Source organism: Bos mutus, chromosome 7, assembly GCF_027580195.1.
Source record: "Bos mutus isolate GX-2022 chromosome 7, NWIPB_WYAK_1.1, whole genome shotgun sequence".
Taxonomy (NCBI): domain Eukaryota; kingdom Metazoa; phylum Chordata; class Mammalia; order Artiodactyla; family Bovidae; genus Bos; species Bos mutus.
The window spans coordinates 47,544,247-47,561,434 of record NC_091623.1 but is presented as its reverse complement, the minus strand read 5'-3'; the positions used below and the strand labels follow the sequence as shown (position 1 = coordinate 47,561,434).

At 55.8% G+C, this 17,188-nt stretch overlaps 3 protein-coding genes across 8 annotated transcripts in view; 1 reads left to right on the top strand and 2 right to left on the bottom strand.

Annotated features, from left to right (window-relative positions):
- Positions 1-14: 14 nt before the first annotated feature.
- On the bottom strand, positions 15-8,394 carry NDUFA13 (NADH:ubiquinone oxidoreductase subunit A13). Its single transcript, XM_005910429.3, has 5 exons — positions 8,257-8,394; positions 2,295-2,373; positions 934-1,005; positions 400-469; positions 15-208 (listed from the first exon to the last, which is right to left on the bottom strand). Exons 1-5 carry the CDS (start codon positions 8,348-8,350, stop codon positions 89-91), a joined length of 435 nt encoding a protein of 144 aa, XP_005910491.1. The 5' UTR covers positions 8,351-8,394; the 3' UTR covers positions 15-88.
- Positions 8,395-8,450: 56 nt separating this feature from the next.
- TSSK6 (testis specific serine kinase 6) lies at positions 8,451-10,717 on the top strand. The gene has a single exon (XM_005910428.3). It carries the CDS (start codon positions 9,203-9,205, stop codon positions 10,022-10,024), a length of 822 nt encoding a protein of 273 aa, XP_005910490.1. The 5' UTR covers positions 8,451-9,202; the 3' UTR covers positions 10,025-10,717.
- A 4,535-nt stretch (positions 10,718-15,252) lies between these two features.
- GATAD2A (GATA zinc finger domain containing 2A) overlaps positions 15,253-17,188 on the bottom strand; it is a 96,502-nt gene continuing 94,566 nt past the window's right edge. For all 6 annotated transcript variants that reach the window (XM_070373416.1, XM_005910427.3, XM_070373418.1 and 3 more), the window contains one exon: positions 15,253-16,713. In XM_070373416.1, the coding sequence (XP_070229517.1) occupies positions 16,583-16,713 (131 nt within the window). In that variant the 3' untranslated portion in view covers positions 15,253-16,582. The remainder of the gene's footprint in view (positions 16,714-17,188) is intronic.

Genomic DNA, 17,188 nt, shown 5'->3' with positions numbered 1-17,188 from the left:
TGGGACACAAGCAGGCCAGTCTCCAAAGCGTTTATTCTCTCCTAGTGGGGAGGGGACGCGGGTCCAGCAGTCTCTGGGGCGCAGGCCCCTACGTGTACCATATGAACCCATAGGTGGCGCTGAGAACCTCCTCGCTTGCGCGCAGCCCGTAGAGCTCGCCCATCATGGGAGTCACCCAGCGCGTGGTGTGGAACACGGACTCACCCACCTGTGGGGATGAAGGGGTATGGGTAGGTCTCATGAGTCTGCTGGGACCCCACCAGGACTGGCAGCCCCTGTGCCTCTACCCTGAACAGCCTCCCCCTTCTGGCACCTGGCACCACTCCCCCAAAGCCCTGTATTTTCTGTGGGAGGCTGTGTTTCTGCAGCGGCTTGGACCCTGGGGGGCTGAGGACCCACCTTCCAGCCCGGCACATCCTTCATGACAGTTGCCTCCTCCTCCAAGTTCTCCCGAAGCATCTGGAGAACCCTGCAGGGAGACAAGGTGGGAGGTGGGGGACAGGGCTGATCCCTCCCCGGGCCCCTGCCTAACAAACCTGCCAGACCTGCCCCTCCTCCAGCTCCCCGTCACCTCCCACAGCTCTCAGCCCCGCACACACGCTGACCTCTCCGCTTTACTTCCTCCCCTGGCAACTCCTCCAGCCCCCGTCACCTCCCACAGCTCTCAGCCCCGCACACACGCTGACCTCTCCACTTTACTTCCTTCCCCTGGCAAACTCTTGCAGCCCTCCAATGCCAAAGCCCCCTCCTCCAGAAACATTCATTCTCTGTCTTGGGTCTCTCCTGCAAGTCAAGTATGGGGTCCTCTCCAAGGACGATGGCAGCCCCTGGAGTACAAGGTCATGGCTGTGGATCCCCACGTGCATTCTGGCCTTGTCCCACGGTGCAGGCTGGGGCACTCTGACCTGTGACCTCCTGACCCCAGCGGCCTACCTCCGGTCCTTCTCTGCCTGTAACAGAGGCATCAGCGCGATGCGGGCCTCGAAGTCCTCGATCTGTAGACGCCTGTGAAACCCCAAAACCAACACTCAGATCAGTTCAGGCTGGGATGCGGGCAGACGATGAGGCCCTTGGACAGGCATTACCCTGGCACGGGGCTCGGGGGCGAGGCAGAGGCAAGCAAGGGGGGAAGTGGGTTCAACCCACCGGCAGCCTGCGATGGGCATGGGGGATGTGGGGAAACGCAGCTGGCAGAGGCGGCAGCAGTCCACAAGACTGCTGGCTTCACACTTTCTTTTCAGTTCAAAACTTTTTTTTTTTTAATCCTAAAAATAGCCCGGGCCTGATGATTGCAGTGAACTGGGGGGAACATTCATCATGAGGTTCTGGGCCGTACAGAACCACATCCTTTTCATCTCAAAATAACCGTGGGGGGGGGGGGCGAGTATCATGAGCAGCTTCTTTCTTCTGCCTGCTTTTCAGCGTCTCTTAACTCACCAGCCCTGTCTGCTGGGGGAGTGGGGAGAGCAGTCCCAGTGACGCAGCCCAGGGGGTGGCCCCTGACCCTGTCCCCCCATCACCACGAATCCACAGCAGCACAGGGAAGGGTCCCAGGGAACTTCCGCCTCCACCTCAGCCCCCAGGGCCCAGGGACTGGGGCTGCTGTCCTCATCAGTCACATACCATGGCTACCCTGGTGCCCCCCGGGGGACTGGGCCTGGTCTCGCCTGTCCAGGGTGGGGGCCTCGTGTCCAGCACCCCCCAGGTGCCCTGAGTTCACTGAACAAAGCGGAGTGCCCTCCATGTGCTGGACCTTCTCCAGCACTGCCCCCATAGAGGGCTGAGCAGGGTCAAGGTGGATGCTCAGGACACAGTGGGGGAGGGTGGGGGGGACTGCTGGTTGGGAGCCAGTGAGGAGGAGCCATCTGACAGAGTGCTGGGCAGTCTCAGAGGTGGCCAGGGTCCAAACCAAGGCCACGGCAGACTGGGACCCTCAGGCCGGTGTGGCTGGCCCGGCCATTGTCTTGCATGATCTGCCTTTGAAGCCCTGGTATCATTACCCGGGCACCACTGACAAACACCCTCTGAGGGACAGGGCCTGTCCCCCTGCCCCTGCCTCTGCCTGATGGGCTATGCAAACCAGACCTTGGGGTACCTGGGGGTGGAGCTCAAGGGTACCTAGTGAACACCCGGAGGAAAGCTTCTTACTTACTAGTCAGTCATTCCTTGATGGTAAAGCCCAGAAATGGACTCGCTGGCTCAGGCCCTGAGCTCCCTGAGGTGCTGATGGGGGCCTGGAGGAACCCCGAGTCCACGGCGTAAGTCCCCACCCGCCTCTCCAGTGCGGGGCCTACCTGCGCTCGCGGTTCCACTTCATCATGCTCCAGTACCCGAACAGCAAGGCCCCAATGCCCACGGCGAACATGCTGTAGCCTGCAGGGAGAGGGCACTGCTCAGCACCTGCCCAAGGGACAGGCCACCTCGACCCTTCTCCTAACCCACAACCCCCCCATGGCAGGCGCTCCAGAAACAGGAAAGAGGGAGAAGGCGAAAGCCCTCATGGAGCCCCGCCCAGACAGCCAGGGCTGTTTCTAACGCCTGTTCTTTGACTACTTGTTTTGTCTCTGTGGAGAATCTGCCCACCCCTCCCGCTGACACCCGCTCCCCGGCAACTGTAGACCCCACGCTTCGTCCCAATCACCCACTCTGCGGACAGGGCACACCAGGCTGCTGCGGCTGCCACACCTCAGCCCCATGCCAGGGTTCCTGGAAGGCGCAGGCTGGGCAGAGGCTATGGGGGAGCCTGGTAGTCTAAATGGTTATGGCTGGGTGGCCTCAGCCCACCAGTGCCCAGAAGGCTGCTTGAGTTCCTTCAGCCACCTGGTCCCCGTGGCGAAGGACGGTGTCCACGCTGGGTCCTGGCCCCACAGAGGGCCCAGCAGCCGGGGCCACCTCCCCGGGGGTTGCCCACAAGAGGCTGGATGGGGCTGCCGGAGGCAGGCGGTGCCCTGCAGGGGCCACCTGGCCACGCCCTGGGCTCCCAGGATGCTGCTGCCTTCCAGCCTCGTGGGACTGAGCCCCCTTCCTGGGACCCCAGGAGACAGGGGCTCAAATGAATATTTACTGAGCCCCCGGGGCACCTGCGCTGTAATTCTGACTGACAGGCTATGGGCCTGCTGGGGTCTTCAGGGAGGTCTGGATGCCTGGGGCCTGGTTGGGGTTGGCTCATCCCACACCCCCTTCTCTTTCCAGCCTTGGTCTCTCCTCTGGATGGAACTCATGGTTGTTGGGATGAGCTCACAAGCTCAGCCAGACTGAGCCCCACATTAACACCCAGTGAAGGGCCAGCAAATGGTGGGTAAAGCCACTCCCTGCGGGCTCTCTCTCCTTTAGCCTGGCTAGCACAGGACTCATCTGGCACCTCTGCTGGAGCCGGAGAGAAATGAGAAACTGGCTCAGTGTTTTACTCCTTTTAGTTCAACCTGTTAAAACACAAGCTCAAGGCAAGACATTCCCGAGTTATGGGGGACAAGGCAGTGGGGCACCCTGGTCCCTGCACTGAGAGGCCCGAGTGCCCAGGACCAGCCCGCAGTGCGCCCGTGGCTCGCACACAGTGGCTGACCACCCGTGCTGGGCACGCAGCGCTCTCTTTGCTGGGTGATGCGTGTTTGACCACAGCTGCCCATTTTCTGCAGAGAGGCTCAGGGGTTTCTCCTCCTAACCCAGCCCAGAGAACAGACCTGGACTGTCCTCGTAAGGGCCTCCTACCCCCAACACTGGGCGCCATGTGCGGGTCCAAGAGTAAGGTAGGGTGCTAGAGGAGGGCATGGCAACCCACTCCAGTATCCTTGCCTGGAGAATCCCATGGACAGAGGAGCCTGGTGGGCCACAGTCTGTGGCGTCACAAAGAGTCAGACACAACGGAGGGACTAAGCAACAAGAAGGAAAGGCGACCTTCCCTCCAACTCATCTAGTCCTCACTGACAGCCTGAGGCTAAGGCCCCAGGCCCTCCGGGGGTGTCCACGCCTCCTCTGGAGGGAGACGACAATGGGGCGGGTGGGGGGGGGCATATCCAGAAAAGGGTGCAGGCCACGAGTAAAGATGGCCTGAATAAACAGAAATGCATCCTGTGTTCATGGATCCGAACTCAACGTTGTTCAGATGGCAGCAGTCTCCAAACTGAGGTACAGATCCAACCCAGTTCCCATCAGAATCCCTTCTTCCCCCCACAGTCCCACAGAAATTGACAAGCAGCTCGGAAAATTCATGTGGAAATGCAAGGGCCCAGAACAGCTGAGATAGTTCTGGAAAAGAACAAAGTTGGAGGACTCTTCAAACTTAGCACGCAGCTGTGTATACAAGACCGTGTGCACTGGCGTAAGGACAGACGTGTGCATCGGTGGAACAGAGCTGACAGTCCAGAAATAAACCCTCACAGTTATGGTCAATTGATTTTGGACAAGGGTGCCAAGATAATTCAATGGGGAAAGAACAGTCTTTTCAGCAAATTGGACAACCGGGTAGCCACATGCAAAAGAATAAAGTGTGCATCTCCCGCCCTCCATACACAAAAATTAACTCAAAATGGATCAAAGACCTCAATGTAAGAGCTAAAACTGCAAAACCCTTCGAAAACAGGGAAGTCATTCCGTGACCTAGGATAAGGCAACCGTTTCTTAGATTAGACACTGGCCACACAAGTGACGAGAGAAACACAGATGAATCGGACGCTGCTGAGATGTAAAACTTTTGTGCTGCAAGTGACTCTACCAACAAGCTGACAAGACGACCCACAGAATGGAAGTATTTGCAAACCATGTATCTGATAAGGGAATGGTGTCCAAAATATATAAAGAACTCTTAAAACTCAATAATAAAGACTAACCACCTAATTGAAAAATGTGTCAAGGGTCTGAATAGATATTTCTTCAAGGAAGCTACACAAATAGCCAGGAAACACATGAAAAGGTGCTCAACATCATCAGTCCCTAGGGAAATGCAAATCAGACACCACCTCACACCCACTGCTGCTGCTGCTGCTGCTGCTAAGTCGCTTCAGTCGTGTCCGACTCTGTGTGACCCCATAGACGGCAGCCCACTAGGCTCCCCTGTCCCTGGGATTCTCCAGGCAAGAACACTGGAGTGGGTTGCCATTTCCTTCTCCACTCACACCCACTAGGATGGCTAAATTTTTTTACTGGAAAACAATCAGTGCTGTCCAGACGCAGAGAAATGGGAACGCCCATACACTGTAGGTGAGAACGTAATTTGGTATAGCCGATCTGGAAAACAGTTTGGCAGTTCCTCAAAATGTTAAATGTGGAGTTGCCATGTGACCCAGCAGCCCCGCTTCACCTAAGAGAAAGGAAGCATGTTCACACAGAAACCCACACAAGAATGTTCACAGCAGCCAAAAGATGGAAACAATTCACATGTCCGTCGAATAGTAAATGGACACACAAAACGTCCAGCCATACAAGGTTATTCAGCCATAATGAAGACGGAACACTGAAGCATCCTACAACATACACATTAAAAATGTGCCGTGAGGACTTCCCTGGTTGTCAAGTGGTTAAGACTCTGCCTGCCAACGCAGGAGACACTGATTCCATCCCTGATCCAGGAAGATTCCACATGTCACAGAGCAACTAAGGCCCTGCATGACTGTTGGGCGTGTGCTCTGGAGCCCAGCAGCCACGACTACTGAGCACATGTGCTGCAACCACTGAGCCCACGCACCCTAGAGTCCATGCTCCGCAACGAGAGACAACATCGCAACAAGAAGCTGTGCGCCACAACCAGGGTGGCCCCACACTCGCCTCGGATAGAGAAAACCCCACACAGTAGTGGAATCCCAGCACAGCCGAAAATAAACAGAATATATATTAAAAAAAAATGCTAAGAAAAGTTAGACATGACACATCGTTAACTATGCCGTTTATATGAGAGGCAAATCCCTAGAGACAGGAAGCAGATCCGTGATTGTCAGGGGCTGGGGGAGAATGTGGAGCGACTGCTAATCACAGCATTTCTTCTGGGGTGATGAAAATGTAAACTTAGATCATCCCAATGGTTGCACAACAGGGAACAGACTAAAAATCGGTCTGTACACATGAGATGGGTGATTATATGGTATGGCATGTGAATCTCAATTAAAATGTTAAAGATATCAGAAAAAAAGGGCCCCTCACTGGTACAGGAGGGTGTGGAGAGAGGAGAGAGGGGTGTGAGTGGCCAGGGGAAAGGTGGGGTAACAGTCACTTCAGTAGCTGTATGGATCAAGGGTGGCCTGAGCCAGCCTGGCACGTGTGGCATGCTGGCGGTGAGTGGTCCAGGCAGAGAAAAGGGGAGTGGGTGCCGAGCTGGGGGTCACAGTGCCTGGACAAGAGCAAGACCGATGGAGAGAAAGCAGCTGCGGATAAGGCTGGAGGACAGAAAGGAGGGCAGGGTGCAGGCTGAGTGAAGCCTCTACATCTGCTGTTCCCTCTGCCTGGGCAACTCCTTTCAGAGAGGTCCTCTCGCCCATTCTGGCTCGGTAAGGCCCCAGTTACCCTGGGCCTCAGCACTGGCCGCAATGGGCGATTACAAGCAGTGTGTCTGTCTCCTCTGCTGGGTGAGCTCCTCAGCATAGAGCCCAGCACTGAGGACGCGTTCAGCAGTTACTAAACGGAGGCGCACTGACTAGACACAGGCACATAAACAGAGCCCACACCTCGGAAAGGGTTATGCTCCTCATCCCTCTGCACCCAGGAAAGACTGAGGTGGTCTGGACATGCAACAGGGGAAGCGGGTGTAAAGGGCTGACGGAAAGAGACACAAGCGCAGGCGGGGGTGTTTAAGACCCACAGCAGGTGCTGCTGACAACAGGATAGAGGCCACGTGTGGGACTGCAAAATGAGACAGAGGCTGGCTGTGGGAAGCCCAGGGAGACCCAAGGGCTGGGGTTCTTGTGCGGTCTGGTCTGGACACAGGTCACAGAAGGACACATGTATAGACAAAACTCATGCCACACACCCGAGGAGCGTTCCAGCCTGGGTGCTAAGTTAAGATTGTGAGAAAAGATGACACAGATCGCATTATATTTGTTGAATCTAGGAGTGAGTCTACAGTCCAGTGCCCAGTGCTCCAACTCTAACCTGTAACTGTTTTGTATGGTCCTCAGGCTAAGCACACTTTTAGGTTGGTAAAGTTGTAAAATAAGCAACAGGGGAGAAAGACTGTCTGGCCAAGAAAGCAGAAAATACTTACCTGGCTCTTTACGGAAAAAGTTTGCCAACCTTTGTTCCAAATTACAAAAAAAGCCAGTAGGGAGCAAGGGAAGACTTGAGTTTTTAACCTAACATTAACTTTTCTCTGTCTTAATTATAACATTTAAAAAAACCATGCCCGTGAATTTTTTTCTGCTTTTTAACTGAGGCATAATTTGCAAAACATGCACATGTTTTAAATGTAAAGCTCAATGAGTTACAGCAAAATATTCATTCTTAACTTGGTTGACATTCTTTGTATTTGTTAATCTTGTGTGCAGTGTATGGGCGTTTTTTACTTTCTCTTACATATTTTTGTGTTGACCCCAATAAAAAAATTTTACAACGTTATTTAGAGCCCTTGACAATTAGAAGAATCCATATTTATGGGATATCCTGCAGGTGGGGGCTACCAGCGAGGAACCACTTTGCAGAACTTTTTCCGCCCTCCCCCCCCCCCCCAAAAATAATCTTTCAAATTCCCTGGGTATTCCAGGTTCGGCCCCAGCTTTGCTCTGGGTGGCCCAGTGGGGAGTCGCATCCTCTCTCGTGTCTCATGGGAGCTAAACTAACTTCAGTTTGTGCTCAGTCGCTCAGCCATGTCCAGCCCTTTGCGACCGTATGGACTGTAGCCCGCCAGGCTCCTCTGTCCATGGGATTTTTCAGGCAAGAATACTAGAGTGGGTTGTCATTTCCTCCTCCAGGGAATCTTCCTGACCCAGGGATCGAACCTGCGCCTCCTGTGTCTCCTGAATTGCAGGCGCATTCTTTACCCGCCTAACGACCGGGGAAGCCCTCTCTCGGTTTAATCAATGAATTGTAAAATGGAAATAATTAACGGGACCGACCTCAGGGCTGTTACGAGAAGGAAGCAAAGGGCTTAGTAAACGGTCGACAAACTGCAGCAGTTTTCATTATTGTTAGTACTGAAGCTTTTGGGGATCCCAGGGCGCCGCCTCCTGTCATACGGAGGGGGAAACCTTGGCCCGCTAGACTCCCTGGCGTCCCGACCCCGCCGCGGCGCCTAAAACGCCCAGACCCTGACACCCGGGGCAGGGCAACACTGACCCGACAGTCCCCGACGCGGAAGGTTCCGCTTGTAGTCGATAGGGCCGTAGCCCCCCACCGGGGGCATGTCCTGCTTCACCTTCGACGCCGCCATGCTTGCAGGACCTTGCACTTCCGGTCGCAGGAGGAAGTTACGCAACGGCGATCGACACCATGCTGAGTGTGGCGGAAGCTGCGGCGCAGGTCTCGGGCTCGACTGGGAAACTTAGGGCGCCGCTGCACCTAACCCAGTTCGTGCGAGAGCTCCGTAGCGGGGCCTGGGATCGACTGCGCGCCCCAGCTGCGACCAAAAAGTCCTTATTTTCTCTTCTCCTAGATGGAGGCATGGCTTGGTCGGTGTTAAAGCCTGCAGCCCGTCTGGTCGCCAGAGCTCTTGCACCAAAGGACCTTCCCACTCACCTTCCCTCTGGGGCAATGTGAGGCCACTTAGAAACCCCCAGGCTCCCGAGGGAGCCAGGTATCGTCCCATTTTTCTCCCTTTGGGGCCCCCTGCGGGCAGCCCAGGGGTCTGCAGGGTTAGGACTGGATTACACGAAGTTCGGGACGGCTGCTGCTCAGATTCGGACTCCTGAGGAGCCGCCCCAACCCCAGGCTCTGATTCCACTCCGGTGACGGTCAAGACGCCTTGCTAGTGTCCTCTCATCGGGAACTGGATCATTCAGAGCGATTATGAGTCACAAAGCCGTAGGGCCTTGGGGAGAGCACCACGGGGCGGGGTCAGGGCCCCCACCCCCCACCCCGAGGCAGGGTGACGCCCGCGGTCACTTCACAAGGCAGAAATTGTTACCTGGGCAATAAAAGGCACCGCGGAGGAGGGGGCCGGGGAGTGGGCACATGGGGGTGCGGGTGTGCAGGTGCCAAGCGCCATGGGTTAGGCCCGAGATCGGAGTCCGGCCGCCCCCCGACAGCAGCCGCCTCCTGCTCCCCACGCGCCCCAGGCGCCACCATGTCGGGCGACAAGCTTCTGAGCGAACTCGGCTATAAGCTGGGCCGCACGATAGGAGAGGGCAGTTACTCCAAGGTAAAAGTGGCCACGTCCAAGAAATACAAGGGCACAGTGGCCATCAAGGTGGTAGACCGGCGGCGCGCGCCGCCCGACTTTGTCAACAAGTTCCTGCCACGCGAGCTGTCCATCCTTCGGGGAGTGCGGCACCCACACATCGTGCACGTCTTCGAATTCATCGAGGTGTGCAACGGGAAGTTGTACATCGTGATGGAGGCGGCCGCCACCGACCTACTGCAGGCAGTGCAGCGAAACGGGCGCATCCCCGGGGGGCAGGCTCGCGACCTCTTCGCGCAGATCGCCGGTGCCGTACGCTACCTACACGACCACCACCTGGTGCACCGCGACCTCAAGTGCGAAAACGTGCTGCTGAGCCCTGATGAGCGCCGCGTCAAGCTCACCGACTTCGGTTTCGGCCGTCAGGCTCACGGATACCCCGATCTGAGCACCACCTACTGCGGCTCTGCTGCCTACGCGTCGCCCGAGGTACTGCTGGGCATTCCCTACGACCCCAAGAAGTACGACGTATGGAGCCTGGGCGTCGTGCTCTACGTCATGGTCACCGGGTGTATGCCCTTCGACGACTCGGACATCGCCGGCCTGCCCCGACGCCAGAAGCGCGGCGTTCTCTACCCGGACGGCCTCGAGCTGTCCGAGCGCTGCAAAGCACTAATAGCCGAGTTGCTGCAGTTCAGTCCGTCGGCCAGGCCCTCCGCGGGCCAAGTAGCGCGCAACGGCTGGCTGCGTGCGGGGGACTCCGGCTAGAAGCCGGGGTTACCACCGTTCCCGCCGCCCGGAGCATTGCGCAAGCGCAGGGCACGCGCAAGAAGCGCGCTTCGGTAGTTCCGCGAAGCCGCCGCGCACCGCTGTGCACGCGCCCTTCCCCCTTCCCTACTTCGACGCCGGGGGCCGCAGTCGCCCCTGTTTGGAATTCAGCTACTACAACACGATCCCAAGAGCAGGAGGGCGCGTGCGCCCCCTCGGTTACCGGCGAGAAGGCCCCAAGAGGGGGCCAGATGAGAGGAGACAGAAACGTTGCGCGGGTGCTAGGTGAGCGACCGCTACGAGGTGGGCGGTGGCTGCTTGGAGAAGCTGCTGGCGAGCGGACGCGCGCGGAGGGCGTCAATCCACAGCCAGCCTCGCATACCGGTGAGGGAAGGCGCGCTCCAGGCGCTGCCCTCCTTGGAACTTGCAATAAACTCGCTCTTTCTCGCACCTAGTTCCAGCAATGGCCCCCTTTTATGGAGCAGTGGGGAGGGGATCACTCCCCGGGGCAAGGCAGGCACGAGCACCCCATTTTAGAGAGACTTGTGGAGGTTCTTGCTCCAGGTCTGAAAAGGGAGTTAGGAGGATTCAAACAGAGACCTTTCGGGCTCCCCATCCTGGGCAGACTCGAAGGGGCCTTGGTGTCATTTTCAGCAACGTAATGGCCCTGGGAATGGACGTGCTGGATTGGGGACCCCAGCACCTTTCTGGTGTTTAAGGATGGGACAGCAAGGGGTGGGGGGGGGGGCGTCTGTCCAGACAGAAACAGTGTTTACAAAAGAGGAAATTGAGGCCCACACAGGTATCACTTGCCCAAGAACAGCCAGGATTGGCACCCAGCTATGTCTGAAGTGGGGTGGGGAGGTGGTGGAAGCTCCCCTTAGTGTTTGGTACCTTCCTTGGTGAGGCAAAGGAGTGTGCCGGTCATTCTTTTTTAATTGTAGAACAGTTACAATACACTTTACAATACTGTGATGGTTTTCACACCATGAATCGGCCACAGGTACACATGCCCCCCCACCCCTATACCCGCCGTCCCACTCCTGCTTTCATTCATGCTCTGTTCATCCAGGCATTTTTTGAGCAACTGCTGTGTGCAAGGCACTGGGACACAGCCAAGTGGCTTGGATCCATCCGTGCTCCCAGTGAGGGAGCACGTGGCAAGTGTAAGAATGGCGTGAAGATAAAATAATTTAAGTTATGCTAAATGCCAGGTGGGGGTGAGCAAGGAGGGGCTGAAGGGAAGGACTCAAACACTGGAAACAGGAGTGCTCCCAGGAGAGGATGGAGCTGGTGTGTCTGAATAATGCGAGGAACTCCCATAGCTGGAATGGAGGTAGAGAGGTAAAGGGGTACATGTCTGGTGTCTGGAGAGGGACCCCACAGGGTCTGGGGAAGGCTGGGGGTCATTTCGCTTGTGATGAGGTTACTGAGCGTAGTGACGGTGGCTGTTGTCATTTGGGTGTATGGGAAGCAGCTCCCTCGGTGCTCCTCCTGTCTGCCTCCACCAGAGCCCGGGTCCCTGAGGAGAGCGGTCCTTTTCTGCTCCCTCCCTCTCCATGGCTCTCAGGGATTATGCACCAGCTCTCCCTCCACTCCCTTGGGGATTATGCGCCAGCTCTCCCTCCACTCCCTTCAAATAGGATGTGGTCCCAACCACCTCATTTTACAGAGCAAGAAGCAGGGTGAGAAGAGGGAAATGTCTTGCTCACTCAAGAAAAAGCTCACATCCTTTCCCCGTGCCCCCAAGGCCCAGGCACACCGCTTTCCTCTGTCCTCAACCTGCCTTGCTTGGTCTCACCTCTGAGCATTTGCATGGGCTGACACCACTCCCAGCGCTTTTCCCTTCTCTTCATGCAAGACTTGGCCTAAAAAGGGCACCTCACGAGGCGCCCTTCTTTCCCTCCTCACCCCCCTCACAAGGTGTGCTCCCAATGGCTGTGGTGGGGCACGTGCCTTGTTGTGCCCTCTGATTACTGTGTGTGAGCAGTGGGCCTGGGGTCCTTCCCCTCCTGGCCACACCCATGACTCAGTTACGAGGGGACAGGGTCTCAGGAACCAGGCTGGTGGTGTCCCATCTGTTATCTGGAGAAGATGCTTAAGACTTGCCCTCCCTCTGTTGAGGAGCCTGGGTGCCTGATCCAGCAGACGCACTTGAAGAGGGGGCTGTGGAACCCCAGAAATGGGCTTCTCTCAGTGTTGAGGGGTGTGGGTGCAATCAGCACGTGTCAGAGGTGACAGGCTTGAGTTTAACTTCAGTAGTGTCTTGTACCTGTTCTGTGCCTTGCCCAGGTGAGACCAGGCTGGCCATGGCCACAGGGGCGGGAAGTCAGACCCCAGGCTGGAGGCAGAGATGCCCCAATAACAAGCGGCAGCAATAGATAGATAGATAAATGAAAAAAGCACCTAGGAAAACAAGGGGACGCTTTATGCATATTGGAGTTCAAAGTGCTCACAGGTTTCATTTTGTGAGTAAACCTTTGAAACAGTGTGTCAACCTCTGAAAACAAATTTGCACCAGGAATTGTTTTCAAAACCAGGTGGCTCCCACACTGCACCATCTGTCCTGCAGCAGACACCCAATGCTGAGCCAGAAAAGCCCACCACTCTGGGATGGAGGCTGTTGATGGCTAGAACCCAAGCCAAGGGGCAGAATTCACTGCATTCTCACTGCATGCACTCCCAGGGCCTGTGGGTAAACAGGCCACAAAGCGCCACCCAGAGGTAAGGCCATAGCATCCAGTTGGGTACGTGCTGGTGTGCCAAGTCATGTCTGACTCCTTGCAACCCGATGGACCATGTAGCCCGCCTGGCTCTCTGCCCATGGGATTCTCCAGGCAAGAACACTGGAGTGGGTTGCCATGCCCTCCTCCAGGGGATCTTCCTCACCCAGGGATTGAACCCGCATCTCTCATGCCTCCTGCACTGGTAGATGGGTTCTTTACCACTAGTACCACCTGGGAAGCCCCAGCATCCAGTTCTGTTCTGTTCAGTCGCTCAAGTCGTACCCCACTCTGCGATGGACAGGGAAGCCTGGCGTGCTGCAGTCCACAGGGTCGTAGAGTCAGACACGACTGAGCTATTCACCTCAAGTATCCAGCTGGGGAAGACTAAATCCCCATGGCAAGCGAGATCTGAAAGAAGCCCATGGAAACAAGTGTCTGATCCTTCGCTTACCTGTTAAGAAAGGATCACCCTGCCATCCCGTCTCCAAGCTGCCCCAAAGCTGGGAGGAAAACAATGCGGGACCCCAAGGCCGAGCAGTCAAAAAGAAAACACAGCCAACACATCATCCGTTTCTTTATTGTCCTTCAGATTCTAAAACTTCATGACACAACACATAGCCACTGATTCCAGCGTCTTTATTAGAACTTCTATGCCGCCTTGGTGGTCACTTTGTTTTTTAACATTATCATCAAAGTCACAATAAATACAAGTGACAACCTCCTCCCCCTAATCAAACCACCTCCCAAATACCCTACACTGGTGTGACTATTACTCTTTAAGGATTATAAAACTTTAGCTGTCCTTTAAAAAAAAACTCAGTCCAACTTCTTTAGGCAAACGCCATGTGCAGCATAACCAGGCATCGAAGAAAAACCCTATGGCAGAGCAGCAAGGGCCGTCTTTCCATTACCCACGCCTGTGATGAGAACGTATGATTTATACAGAGGACTCCTCCCGTGTCTCCCCAGCCACAGCAGTGACTCGTGGGCCACTCGGGAGCCATGCAGGGGTGTCCTGTCGCCTCTTTCAGTGACCTTTTGCTTCCAGACCACAGCCACCACCCACCCCTACCTCCCAGAGCAGTCACTCTTGACCTTGTCAACGGTGTGGGTCCCAAAAGATACACTCGGGACCCTAAGGACTAGGGTCCCCACAACAGTCGGGATGGCCAGAGCCATGGGCAGTTGAGTGGACGTAGTTACCCCACGGGCACCTGCGGGCCTCCGCACACAGGCATTTCAGATGGGAAAGGGAGCCTGGTGAGCCCTGCACCCCAGTCCACGTAACAGCCAACGTTCTGAAGAGTTTCCAGGTGCCACTGGGGGTTCCTGCTGCAGATTACTGGGCAGTTACAATTGTCATTTGGGACTGGGGGCTCCCACGTTCTCTGGTTCTCCTGGGAACCAGATCCTCTCAGCCTACAGACTCCCAGAACCGTGGCCCATTTTGAGGGGTGGGCTTTGGGGCTGGGAGAATACCTTTAATGTTAACATCCTTCCCATACTTGAAAGGTATTTAATGCCCTTTCTTAATAACATCATAAATTTCACCACAGAACCATGCACTTGAGGCTTATAGGAGTGACAATGCAAAGGGGAAACTAAAGGGAAAAAGAGGGGGATAGAAGTTTTGAGACAGGGGAAATGAATCAAGATTAAGGCATCTCACCTCCTGGATCCCCCCCTTTTTTTCTTGATCCCTTTTTAAAAAGCTACATTTATGTCACAGTAAGTCCTACCAATGGGAATGTTCCTGCAAATGCTGGGCTGGAGGAGGCAGAGAACGGGTCAGGGCCCAGCCACCGCGTCCTCTGCCCACGGCGGTCAGTCTGTACTCAGCTCACAAGGTCTAGGCAGTAGCCTGGAGAAGTCTGGCCAGATGAGGTGAGGAGAGGTGGATCCTGAGCATGGTGGAGAGTGATGGGGCGAGGATCCGGGGCCAATGCGAGTGGCTTGGTTTTGAGCCCCGGATCACAGACCTTGTCAAGCCCTGTGGGGCTGCAGCCGCCCTGGGCACACCCACTGCAGAAGTGACCCTGGCCAAGACGCCCGAGTTGCTGCATGGCACTGAGGTCAGTTTGCCCGGGTCTGCCAGCTGGGCACTCCTGGTAGGATTTGGGAGTTTTGGCCCATGTCATCGAACAGAGAGAGCTAACAGCTCAGAGTAGTATAAGACAGGTATTTATTTGCCAGGCACACAGAAAAATGCGAGGAATAGAAATGCTTGCATACTCTTGATTTTTTGGTGTAAAAACACACCCTTCCCCACTCCCCCCTCCCCCAAAGGTCAATTTCCCCTTTTCCCCAAATCCCTGGATCTTGGAATGAAAGCCACCATTCTCCAGCCCTCCCCTCCTTCAGGCCACCTTCATTATGCACTCAAAACAAAAATCAATGAGAAATTTAGGGCTTTAGACAACAAAAAATTCAAACATTTTGCAAAACTAGGTCTTCTATTGCATGTCAAAAATGTCTTCTAAACACGGATATTCACACAACATGAGGGGGGGTTAAATGAGCCTTTATTAGAACGGTGCAGCAGTGTATTTGAGGAAGGTGGCCCTACAAAATAAGAATTTTAAATTAAGTCCCTAACTGCATGGACAGGAAAACCAGGGCTGGGGCTGAAGTGAGGAGCAGCGTACCCCGTCTCCACACGTGTGTGCATGCACACATGACACCCTCACACCTGCACAGAGCTGGCCCATGTGCAGCACACACACAACAGCTTCTGCCTTTCCTCATGGACTGATTTTTAAGGAGAGGGAGAAAACAGAACGGAACACAGCTAAGCGCAGACCTGATCCTTTGAGACGTTTCTGTAGACGCTAGGGGGTTAAAAAAAAGTCTGAAGGCAGACCCTGGCAGCATGGCCCTGCTTTTCAACGGAGCTTCTAAACTAGACCCAAACGCAAACCCTGAAGTCTGGGGGTGTGTGGGCGCCCCCCCACACGCACGTGCCTGACAGGAGCACAGGCCAGGGCTCAGGATGCTGTCCATCAAAATAAGGAGGAAGAGAAAAGGAAACAATTTAATAAAGTAAATCACCACCACAACAAAAAACACAAGGGCCGGGCCCCTTCGACTTCCTGCTCCAGCTCTGGGTGTGGCTGCCGACTCTCCCCTCCCTACTCAGGCCCCAGGGTCCCAGGCTCCCTGGCTCGGTCTGGGTTGCAGTTTGTTCTTCTGCTTAAGTGTGGAAGGTCGGAGGATGTCTCCGGGATGAGCAGCAGCCTTCTGCTGGAGTGAGGGCTGGGGGGTCAGCAGCCCACCCCCCAGGGCACTGGGGTCGCGCTTGGCAGGGAACCCAGGGAACCCTGGGTCTGCACCGTTTACATTAAACTCCATCATCGTGAGGTGATTTAAAAAAATCTGTCAATCTAGGGATTGCCATGAAGAAAGGCAGTCAAAGATTAGGAGGCTAAGACGGGGGCAAAGCAAAACAGAACAACGCTCCGCCCCACTTCCGCAGCGCCGGGCAGCCCGAGCGTGTCACAGTGTCTGGGCGCGCCATCCACGAGCCCTGCCAGGGGCTGAGGGAGGGCCAGGAGCAGAGCCGGCCCCGAGGTCCGCTTTTCTGCTGGTGTTGGGCAAACTAAAGGCAAAGAAAGGAAGGAAGCCCACGGGAAAGGTCCCCAGTATGAATCCTGGTCCACCTGTGGAGCGCCCCTCCGTGACGCGACGAGACTCTGTAGCCAAGACTGGAGCTCTCACTTCGGCAGCGTGGCCTGCGCGCGCTCACCCTCTTGGGGAGCGGGGTATCTTCCCGAGCGGAGGGTGGTGGGGCCAGGTGGGAGGGAGGGAGCCTGTTCTCCACTGGGCCTGGCTCGCACTATTTCCACGTGGCTGACTGGGGGATGGAGCGGGGCGGGATCATGTCCAGGAGGTACTCCCGCTGGCGGTCCACGGCTGAGGAGGTCTTGTGCACCGCCAAGCTCGGGCTGACAAACGCGAGGGCCCCGCCTGCGACAGGACAGAGCAAGAGGCCACAACGGCCCCGGTCAGGGGAGGCTCCGGGGAAGACCCCCGGCTCGGCTGGGCCCACTGGGCACAGGTGGCACACAGGCCAGCTTGGGGAAGCCCCTAAAGCCTCCAACCAGCACACTCTGGGCTCTGGGCTGGCACGAAGCAAAGACTGTTCTGAAGCCCCGGCAGCAGCGGGGACCCAAGTTAATCTATTTTGTGGAACAAGACTTCCAAACTGAATGCACCACAGAACCCTCCATGAGCATTCAAGGGCAGCGCTCCAGAAACCCGGAGGTCCTGCCAGGTCCTGCCCAGCTTTCCTCAAACCACCATCCAGAAACCCAGGGCAACCAGGAGTGCCGCTCCTAAGCCATGACACTTTCGTATCTAGTCGTACAAGTATTTGAAGAGAGCAACTATTTATGCCCTCATGTTCTGCTTCAAACGCTACCTGTAGTGCGCAGTTTTCCCA